Raw genomic sequence first — 11,934 nt, 5'->3', positions numbered from 1 at the left:
TTTTTCCACTGCTGCATCAGAACCAGGCCAGCACGGTTTCAAGCGGTGGTGTTTTTCCACTGCCCCAAATAGAACCAGGCCACACGGTTACAAGCGGTGGTGTTTTTTCCACTGCCGCATCAGAACCAGGCCAGCACGGTTTACAAGCGGTGGTGTTTTTCCACTGCCCCAAATAGAACCAGGCCAGCACGGTTACAAGCGGGTGGTGTTTTTCCACTGCTGCATCAGAACCAGGCCAGCACGGTACAAGCGGTGGTGTTTTTCCACTGCTGCATCAGAACCAGGCCAGCACGGTTACAAGCGGTGGTGTTTTTCCACTGCTGCATCAGAACCAGGCCAGCACGGTTACAAGCGGGTGGTGTTTTTCCACTGCCTCATCCAAACCAGGCCAGCATGGTATACAAGCGGGTGGTGTTTTTCCACTGCCCCAAATAGAACCAGGCCAGCACGGTATACAAGCGGGTGGTGTTTTTCCACTGCCTCATCCAAACCAGGCCAGCACGGTTTACAAGCGGGTGGTGTTTTTCCACTGCCCCAAATAGAACCAGGCCAGCACGGTTACAAGCGGTGGTGTTTTTCCACTGCTGCATCAGAACCAGGCCAGCGCGGTTACAAGCGGGTGGTGTTTTTCCACTGCCCCAAATAGAACCAGGCCAGCACGGTTACAAGCGGGTGGTGTTTTTCCACTGCTGCATCAGAACCAGGCCAGCACGGTTACAAGCGGGTGGTGTTTTTCCACTGCCCCAAATAGAACCAGGCCAGCACGGTTACAAGCGGGTGGTGTTTTTCCACTGCTGCATCAGAACCAGGCCAGCACGGTTACAAGCGGTGGTGTTTTTCCACTGCCGCATCAGAACCAGACCAGCACGGTTACAAGCGGTGGTGTTTTTCCACTGCCCCAAATAGAACCAGGCCAGCACGGTTACAAGCGGGTGGTGTTTTTCCACTGCTGCATCAGAACCAGGCCAGCACGGTTACAAGCGGGTGGTGTTTTTCCACTGCCCCAAATAGAACCAGGCCAGCACGGTTACAAGCGGGTGGTGTTTTTCCACTGCTGCATCAGAACCAGGCCAGCACGGTTACAAGCGGTGGTGTTTTTCCACTGCTGCATCAGAACCAGGCCAGCACGGTTACAAGCGGTGGTGTTTTTCCACTGCCGCATCAGAACCAGACCAGCACGGTTACAAGCGGTGGTGTTTTTCCACTGCCCCAAATAGAACCAGGCCAGCACGGTTACAAGCGGTGGTGTTTTTCCACTGCTGCATCAGAACCAGGCCAGCGCGGTTTACAAGCGGTGGTGTTTTTCCACTGCCGCAAATAGTCACGTGACTTTACCGAAAGAACCAAGAAGATGAATCCCTGCAGTCACGAAAGAAGCTTTAAATCGAAATGTATAGTGACATATTTCGCTGCTTCCTCTTAGTACTTTGGTATATTGTATAGCAGATTGTAAAATAATAAATAGTATAAAAGTGTAATGTTTAATACAATGTATAAGGTAATATGTAGTATCGTAATTGTATAGTGAATATACAGCAGTGTGGTATGCAGTAGGGTGGGTAAAAAAATACATAGTGTTCATCTTCTTGGTTCTTTTGGTAAAGTCACGTAGAAGGGAAGTAATAGAATAATAAAAATAAAACATAATAAAATCAAATAATTCTCACGACGTTTCGGCTACAACGCAAGCAGCCGTCTTCAGGTGAAGAATGAGACACTGCCAAGCTCCTAGCCAAGCTAGCCAAGCTAGGAGCTTGGCAGTGTCTCATTCTTCACCTGAAGACGGCTGCTTGCGTTGTAGCCGAAACGTCGTGAGAATTATTTTATGTTTTATTTTGATAATTTTATTATTTCCCTTCTACGTGACTTTACCGAAAGAACCAAGAAGATGAATCCCTGCAGTCACGAAACCTTTAAACCGAAAAATACATAGTGTAATATTACAATGTATAGTAATGCAGTATATAATTTAATGTTGGGTTTGTCTGTGGCAGTATATAGTACGGTGTAGACTCGTGTGATGTAAGAGAATAAAGTTTAGATGGAAGCATATTATATTTTTTGCGACGTAGAATTGTAATGTATTACTTACTGTTAGTAGCTCAGCTTATTGGAGAGTATATTTAGTATACTGATGATACTATGTAGTTTATACTTTAGTTGTTTACGTGATGGTTTTAGTTACTGCAGCTACATACTATTAACACTTCTTCCCTTTGTTAATGCTACCCCTATCCCCTCCCTTTGATGCTGCTAATCCTGCATAATGCACGGGCATAAGTAGTACTAATCACATACCTGCATTTCCCATATCCCCTCCCTCTGATGCTGCTAATCCTGCATAATGCACGGGCATAAGCAGTACTAATCACGTACCTGCATTTCCCATATCCCCTCCCTCTGATGCTGCTAATCCTGCATAATGCACGGGCATAAGCAGTACTAATCACATACCTGCATTTCCCATATCCCCTCCCTCTGATGCTGCTAATCCTGCATAATGCACGGGCATAAGTAGTACTAATCACATATCTGCATTTCCCATATCCCCTCCCTTTGATGCTGCTAATCCTGCATAATGCACGGGCATAAGCAGTACTAATCACGTACCTGCATTTCCCATATCCCCTCCCTCTGATGCTGCTAATCCTGCATAATGCACGGGCATAAGCAGTACTAATCACATACCTGCATTTCCCATATCCCCTCCCTCTGATGCTGCTAATCCTGCATAATGCACGGGCATAAGTAGTACTAATCACATATCTGCATTTCCCATATCCCCTCCCTTTGATGCTGCTAATCCTGCATAATGCACGGGCACAAGTAGTACTAATCACACACCTGCATTTCCCATATCCCCTCCCTCTGATGCTGCTAATCCTGCATAATGCACGGGCATAAGCAGTACTAATCACATACCTGCATTTCCCATATCCCTTCCCTCTGATGCTGCTAATCCTGCATAATGCACGGGCATAAGCAGTACTAATCACATACCTGCATTTCCCATATCCCCTCCCTTTGATGCTGCTAATCCTGCATAATGCACGGGCACAAGTAGTACTAATCACATACCTGCATTTCCCATATCCCCTCCCTTTGATGCTGCTAATCCTGCATAATGCACGGGCATAAGTAGTACTAATCACATACCTGCATTTCCCATAAACATGCAAAATTCCTCTGTTGATATGCAAATTCCTTTGTCCAACCCAGCTTAAAAATACGCTGCCAAGCCTGGTGGTGTTTCATTCAGACGCTGTCTCCCCGACAGACCTGTTCTTCACCTGAGGACGGCTGCTTGCGTTGTAGCCGAAACGTCGTGAGAATTGTATTTTATTATGTTTTATTTTTATTATTTTATTACTTCCCTTCTACGTGATGACTTTACCGAAAGAACCAAGAAGATGAGTGGGGCGTAGTTGGGGTGCGCACGCAATCACACGCAAACCTACAACAACAACAACAACCGCCATTCGCCACTAAGTGGCGGTGACGTCACCACGACGCTTGTGCCAGGCCATACCTACATACACACGTACACCTACACGCATACCTGCATACACACGTGTGTAAGTGTACGTGTGTGTGTGTGTAGGTGTGTGTGTGTAGGTGTGTGTGTGACTGTGTGTGTGTGTAGGTGTATGTGTGTGACTGTGTGTATGTGTGTGTGTAACTGTGTGCGTGTGTCTGTGTGTGTGTATATGTCTGTGTGTGTATGTGTGTGTATGTGTGCGTATGTGTGTGTGTGTAGGTGTGTGTATGTGTATATATGTACGTGTGTAACTGTGTGTGTATGTGTATCTGTGTATGTATGTGTGTAACTGTGTGTGTGTATGTGTGTAACTGTGTATGTGTGTATGTGTGTATCTGTGTGTGTGTATGTGTGTGTGTCTGACTGTATGTGATGTGTGTATCTGGGTATGTGTGTGTGTATGTATGTGTAACTGTGTGTGTGTGTATGTATGTGTAACTGTGTGTGTGTGTAGGTGTGTAGGTGTGTGTGTGTGTAACTGTAGGTGTGTGTAGGTGTATGTATGTATGACTGTATGTGCGTGTGTGTGTGTGTGTATGTGTGTATCTGTGCGTGTGTGCGTGTGTATGTGTGTAACTATGTATATATGTGTGTGTATGTGCGTGTGTGTATCTGTGCGTGTGTGTGTGTGCGTGTGTATGTGTGCGTGTGTATGTATGTATATATGTGTGTGTATATATGTATATATGTGTGTGTGCGTGTGTATCTGTGTGTGTATGTATATATATATGTGTATGACTGTATGTGTGTATGTGTGTGTGTAGGTGTGTGTGTGTATATATGTATGTGTATGTGTGTAACTATGTATCTGTGCGTGTGTGTGTGTGTATGTATATGACTGTGTGTGTATGACTGTGTAACTGTGTGTGTGTATGACTGTGTGTGTGTGTATGTGTGCGTGTGTATGACTGTGTAACTGTGTGTGTATGTGTGTGTGTATGTGTGTATCTGTGTGTGTGTGCGTGTGTGTGTATATGTGTGTGTATCTGTGTGCGTGTATGTGTGTAGGTGTGTATCTGTGCGTGTGTGCGTGTGTGTGTGTGTGTGCGTGTGTGTATGTATGTGTGTGTATCTGTGTGTGTGCGTGTGTGCGTGTGTATGTGTGTGTGTGTATGTATCTGTGTATGTGTGTGTGTATGTATGTGTGTAGGTGTGTATGTGTGTGTGTATATATGTATATATATATGTGTGTATGTATGTATATGTGTGTATGTATGTGTATGTATGTATATATGCGTGTGTGTATGTGTGCGTGTGTAGGTGTGTGTAGGTGTGTGTAGGCGTGTGTAGGTGTGCGTGTGTAGGTGTGTGTAGGTGTGTGTAGGTGTGCGTGTGTAGGTGTGTATGTGTGTGTATGTGTGTGTATGCGTGTGTAGGTGTGTGTGTGTGTATGTGTGTAGGTGTGCGTGTGTGTATGTGTGTGTATGTGTGTGTATGCGTGTGTAGGTGTGTGTGTATGTGTGTAGGTGTGTAGGTGTGCGTGTGTGTATGTGTGTGTATGTGTGTGTATGCGTGTGTATGTGTGTGTGTGTGTATGTGTGTAGGTGTATGTGTGTGTATGTGTGTGTATGCGTGTGTAGGTGTGTGTGTGTGTATATGTGTAGGTGTGCGTGTGTGTATGTGTGTGTATGTGTGTGTATGCGTGTGTAGGTGTGTGTGTGGGTATGTGTGTAGGTGTGTAGGTGTGCGTATGTGTGTGTATGTGTGTGTATGCGTGTGTAGGTGTGTGTGTGGGTATGTGTGTAGGTGTGCGTGTGTGTATGTGTGTGTGCGTGTGTAGGTGTAGGTGTGCGTGTGTGTGTGTATGTGTGTGTATGTGTGTGTATGTGTGTGTATGTGTGTGTATGTGTGTGTAGGTGTGTGTAGGTGTGTGTAGGTGTGTGTAGGTGTGTGTAGGTGTGTGTGTAGGTGTGTGTATATGTATGTGTAGGTGTGCGTGTGTAGGTGTAGGTGTGCGTGTGTATGTAGGTGTGCGTGTGTAGGTGTGCGTGTGTAGGTGTGCGTGTGTAGGTGTGCGTGTGTAGGTGTGTGTGTGTATGTGTAGGTGTGTGTAGGTGTAGGTGTGCGTGTGTGTAGGCGTGTGTGTAGGTGTAGGTGTGTGTGTGTGCGTGTGTATGTGTAGGTGTGCGTGTGTATGTGTAGGTGTGTGTAGGTGTAGGTGTGCGTGTGTAGGTGTGCGTGTGTAGGTGTGCGTGTGTGTGTGTAGGTGTAGGGTGCGTGTGTAGGTGTAGGTGTGCGTGTGTAGGTGTGCGTGTGTAGGTGTGCGTGTGTAGGTGTGCGTGTGTAGGTGTGCGTGTGTAGGTGTGCGTGTGTAGGTGTGCGGTGTAGTGTAGGTGTGCGTGTGTAGGTGTGCGTGTGTAGGTGTGCGTGTGTAGGTGTGCGTGTGTAGGTGTGCGTGTGTAGGTGTGCGTGTGTAGGTGTGCGTGTGTAGGTGTGCGTGTGTAGGTGTAGGTGTGCGTGTGTAGGTGTGCGTGTGTGTGTGTATGTGTAGGTGTGCGTGTGTAGGTGTAGGTGTGCGTGTGCTCACCCTCCGCTTCTTCTTCGCTTGCCGCTCCCCGGCCGCCATCGGCAGCGACGGATGCTTCTCCACTCCGACGGCCAAGATGCTGTGAGACAGCAACTGCAGGGACAGCGAGCCTCAGTCTGGCTCAGTGAGCCTCAGTCTGGCTCAGTGAGCCTCAGTCTGGCTCAGTGAGCCTCAGTCTGGCTCAGTGAGCCTCAGTCTGGCTCAGTGAGCCTCCTACTCAACCCTGTGGGAGCCTCAATCTGGCTCAGTCTGGCTCCTACTGAACCCTGTGGGAGCCTCAGTCTGGCTCAGTGAGCCTCCTACTGAACCCTGGGAAGGCGAGCCCAAAGTATCCTGGGGCTTACAGCTTCCCACACCTCACCGCCACGCTCCCACGCCCCCTTCATTCTTTTGTTCAGAAGAAGAGCCACACCCTGTTGTTTGGCAGTCTCCTGCCCCGAGTGGAGGACTGTCCACCCCTCATCGTGGCAAGAGCCAGAGCCGGTCCACCGAACCTCCTGAATGCCACAGAGATCCAGGCGGTACCGGTCCAGCTCCCGACAGAGGAGTGGCAGCCTCTCCTCCACAGTGAGCGTTCGAACATTCCACGTGGCCATCCGCAATGGTTTTTCGTTGTTTCTGGAGGAGCCCCGAGGGTGAAGATTCAATCTCCTGGCTCCGCCAAATGGGGTTTGGCCAGGAGACGTCATAAAAGTCTGACCCCCCGGGGCCTCCGGCACAAGCTTATTAGTTACAGGTTTTTGTTTATATCGTAGTTTAGTGGTAATTAATTGAAGGTGGAGGGGTTACCAACCCCTCGCACCCGTCCAGAGCCCCCATTTAGCCGCTGTGGTGGTCACAGACGCCATGAGGGGAGAGGCCAATGGCCCTCCCCCCACAGCACTGCCCATGACAGTGTTGCCCGTCCGGCACCGCGAGACAGAAACACACACACACAGACACACACACACAGACAGACACACACACAGGGACACACACACAGACACAGGGACACACACAGAGACACAGACAGACAGACACACACACACAGACATACACACACACACACAGACACACACACGCAGACAGACACACAGACAGACACACAGACACACACACAGAGACACACACACACGGACACACACAGAGAGACACACACACAGAGAGACACACACACAGAGACAGAGACACACACAGACACACACACAGAGACACACACAGACACACACACGAACACACTCACCGAGTCTGTGAGTGCCGGGCCCACTCTGTGTTGGCTGGAGGCTGCCCCCAGGTAGGATCCTCCGTACTTCAAGAGCTCCACGCCAGGGTCCAGACTACGAACAGACACAGACAAAGATCCCCCGTGTAGCCTGTGACAAACTGTTGGGGCAAGTGCTGCTCGCAGTGAGAAGCACCTCCCCCCTCCCTCCTCCTCCGCCCCCCTCCTCCTCCGCCCCCTCCTCCTCCCCCCCCTTCTCTTCCCCCCCTCCCCCCCCCCTCCCTCCTCCTCTCTCCTCCTGCCCCCCCCTCCCCTTCCCCTACTCCTCCCCTCCCTCCTCCTCCCCTCCCCCCTCCTCCCTTCTCCCCACCCTCCTCCCCTCCCCCCTCCTCCTGCCCCCCCCTTCATCCCCCCTCCTCCTCCCTCTCCCCCCTCCCGTCCCTCCCCCCCACCCTCCTCCCCTCCCTTCTCCCCCCCTCCTCCCCCTCCTCCCCCCTCCCCACCACCTCACCTCTGCTCCTTCCCCCCTCCTCCCTCCCCCCCCTCCCCCCCCCTCCCCCTCCCCCCCCCCATCCCCCCCTCCCCACTTCCCTCCCCCCTCCCTCTCCTCCCCCCCCTCCTCCTCCCCCCTCCTCCCCACTTCCCCCCCCTCACCTCTGCTCCTTGATCTTCTTCTTCTTTTTCTTCATCCCCGTGCTCAAGAAGGCCGCCCTCTCCCTCAGCAGCCTCCTCACCTCCTCCTCCACCCCCCTCTGCCCCCCCACCCCCTCCTCCTCGGTGACGTCACCGCCATGGCCGCCGCCGCCGTGGCCGGGCGTGCGGTCGATGATGAACGCCGCCGGCTCCGTGTCGACAAGCTCCTCCTGGCGGCCGTCGGGGGCGCCGGCGGCGGGGGCGGTGGCAACTGCGGCCTCCGATGAGGTGAGGTCCATGTCGTCATCGTCGTCATCGTCGTTATCATCGACGTCGTCATAATCGTCATCGTCGTCAACGTCGTCATCGTCATCATCGTCACCCTTGACCTTCAAGCCCTTGACCTGCTTCCGCGATGTCTTCCTCTGCACCTCCTCCACCCCCTCACCACCATCATCATCGTCGTCGTCATCACTGTCATCGTTGTCAACGTCATCGTCGTCATCATCGTCACCCTTGACCTTCAAGCCCTTGGCCTTCTTCCACGTCCCAACCTTCGGCCGCGATGTCTTCCTCTGCACCTCCTCCACCCCCTCACCGTCATCACCATCGTCACCATCATCACCATCATCACCATCATCATCGTCACCGTCATCATCATCGTCGTCATCACCATCATCGTCACCGTCGTCACCCTTGACCTTCAAACTCTTGACCTTCCGCGTCACAACCTTCGGCTGCGATGTCTTCCTTTGCACCTCCTCCACCCCCTCACCGTCGTCACCATCGTCACCATCATCATCATCGTCATCACCATCGTCGTCGTCATCGTCACCCTTGACCTTAAAACTCTTGACCTTCCACGTCCCGACCTTCGGCCGCGATGTCTTCATCTGCACCTCCTCCACCTCCTCACCATCGTCGCCATCATCGTCATCATCATCATCACCATCATCATCACCATCATCATCATCACCGTCATCACCGTCGTCGTCATCATCGTCGCGGGCTCCGAGGGGCTCCGACGGCTTCGTCCTCGCCGGGAGTTTCTTGGCTTTGAGCTTTGCCGCCGTCTTGCTGCTCACCCGCCTGTTCACCCCCCTGTTCACCCCCCTGTTCACCACCCTGCTCACCACCCTGTTCACCACCCTGCTCACCACCCTGTTCACCACCTTGCTCACCTCCCTGCTCACCACCCTGCTTACCTCCCTGCTCACCTCCCTCACCTCCACCGCTTCCAAAGCAGCTCGGTCGGCACGGGGGGACAACTGCGGTGAGTGGAACAATGGGGAAGGGGGGGAGGGTTAACTGGCGTGGAGGTGTACCCCATCTCCCACTCGCTCGCCCGTCCACTAGCTCACCTGTCCGCTCGCTCACTCGTCCACTCACTCACCCGCTCGCTCACTCGTCTAATCACTCACTCGTCCACTCGTCTACTCACTCGCCCACTCACTCACTCGTCCACTCACTCACTCGCTCACTCGTCTATTCACTAGCTCACCCGTCCACTCACCCACTCGTCCACTCACTGACCCGCTCGCTCACTCGCTCGCCCGCTCATTCACTCGTCCACTCACTCGTCCACTCATTCGCCCGCTCACTCACTCGCCCACTCACTCGCCCGCTCACTCACTCGCCCGCTCACTCACTCGTCTACTCATCCACTCACTCGCCCACTCACTCGCCCACTCACCCGTCCACTCACCCACTCACTCGTCCACTCACCCACCCACTCACTCACTCATCCACTCACCACACTCGTTCAATCACTCATCCGCTCACTCACCCACTCACTCACTCGTCCACTCACTCGCTCGTCCGCTCGCTCGTCCGCTCACTCGCTCACTCATCCACCCACTCACTCACTCATCCACCCACTCACTCACTCATCCACACAATCACTCACTCATCCACACAATCACTCACTCATCCACACACTCACCCACTCATTCATCCACTACACACTACACTCTTACATACTACACATTTTACACTACACACTTTACTATACACCGGTGGTTCTTAACCTTTTACTGCAGCCTTTGCAATACCCTATACACACTACACTACTATACACACTACACTATACACACTACACCACTATACACTACACTACTATACACACTACACTATACAATACACTACTATACACTATACACACTACACTAATATACACACTACACTACTATACACACTACACTACTATACACTGCACTATACACTACACTACTATACATACTACACTACTATACACACTACACTATACACTACACTATACACACTACACTACTATACACACTACACTATACACTACACTACTATACACACTACACTACTATACACACTACACTATACACACTACACCACTATACACTACACTACTATACACACTACACCACTATACACTACACTACTATACACACTACACTATACACACTACACTAATATACACACTACACTACTATACACACTACACTATACACTACACTATACACACTACACTACTATACACTACACTATACACTACACCAGGGGTCGGCAACCAAAATAACAAGAAGAGCCATTTCTTTCCAATTCGGTACAAAATTCAGTATTTCAAGAGCCGCAATGCATCTGAGTACATACTGTACATACGTACTCATCGTCAAGAAGCAGCCCGTAAAGAGCCGCGTGCGGCTCCGGAGCCGTAGGTTGCCGACCCCTGCACTACACTATACACTACTCTATACACACTATACACTACACTATACACTACACTATACACTACTCTATACACTACACTATACACTACTATACACTACACTATACACTACACTATACACTACACTATACACTACACTATACACTACTCTATACACACTATACACTACACTATACACTACACTATACACTACTATACACTACACTATACACTACACTATACACTACACTATACACTACTCTATACACACTATACACTACACTATACACTACACTATACACTACACTACTATACACTACACTATACACCACACTATACACTACTATTCACTACACTATACACTACTATACACACACACACAGTGCAAGCACATACAGTACACAGTGTGCACGAACAGTACTCACTGTCCGCACGGCGCGTACAGTGCACCGCTTTGCGACGTGAGCAGTGGCCGCAGCGCGCACTGTACGTACAGTACACGCCGCTTGCGCTGTACGTACAGTACACGCCGCTCGCACTGTACGTACAGTGCACGCCGCTCGCACTGTACGTACAGTGCACGCCGCTTGCGCTGTACGTACAGTACACGCCGCTCGCACTGTACGTACAGTGCACGCCGCTTGCACTGTACGTACAGTACATGTCGCTTGCACTGTACGTACAGTACGCACGCGCACACAAAAACCACCGAATTCACGCTCTCGACTCGCCTGGTGGCGAGACGGCGTCTCCGCCGCCACGACTTCAACTCCTCCTGCTGCTGCTGCTGCTGCTGCTCCACCTCCTGCTGCTCCATCTCCTCCACGCGACTGCGCGCGCGTGACCACCATGGCGCTCGGCCCGCGTGGGGAAAGCAACAGCGCCGCCACCACCACCAGCAACAACACCACCAGCAACACCAACACACAGCACCACCAGCACCACCAAGGCTACCACCACCACCACCAACAGCACCACCACCACCACCACGTGCGAGGCTGTTGGGCAGGCGCTGATTTCACCTCCTTCCGGTGGCGACGTCACTTCCGTCCTCGCCCGGCCGTGTTCCCTCACGCCGCCGTGACGTCACGTCACCAACTTCCGGTCGAGAGGAGTGCGCGATGACGTCACGTTCGCCCCCCTGCCCACCCCCCGTGACCCCCCCGTGACCCCCCCGCCCCCCCCCCGTGACCCCCCCGCCCCCCCCCCCCGTGACCCCCCCGCCCCCCCCCGTGACCCCCCCGCCCCCCCCCCACGTGACCCCCCCGCCCCCCCCCACGTAACCCCCCCGCCCCCCCCCCACGTGACCCCCCCGCCCCCCCCCCACGTGACCCCCCCGCCCCCCCCCCACGTGA

The 11,934-nt window shown here is 52.0% G+C and overlaps 1 protein-coding gene across 1 annotated transcript; it reads right to left on the bottom strand.

Annotated features, from left to right (window-relative positions):
- Positions 1-87: 87 nt before the first annotated feature.
- Positions 88-11,740, bottom strand: LOC133338958 (sarcoplasmic reticulum histidine-rich calcium-binding protein-like). Its single transcript, XM_061547085.1, has 5 exons — positions 11,311-11,740; positions 7,921-9,167; positions 7,288-7,381; positions 6,066-6,158; positions 88-111 (listed from the first exon to the last, which is right to left on the bottom strand). The coding sequence occupies exons 1-5, from the start codon at positions 11,428-11,430 to the stop codon at positions 88-90; spliced, it is 1,578 nt and encodes a 525-aa protein (XP_061403069.1). The 5' UTR covers positions 11,431-11,740.
- Between the last annotated feature and the right edge of the window lie 194 nt (positions 11,741-11,934).

Source organism: Lethenteron reissneri, unplaced genomic scaffold, assembly GCF_015708825.2.
Source record: "Lethenteron reissneri isolate LAM-NWPU_2019-01 unplaced genomic scaffold, ASM1570882v1 scaffold_1639, whole genome shotgun sequence".
Lineage (NCBI taxonomy): Eukaryota > Metazoa > Chordata > Hyperoartia > Petromyzontiformes > Petromyzontidae > Lethenteron > Lethenteron reissneri.
This window is presented reverse-complemented; position numbering and strand designations above follow the sequence as displayed.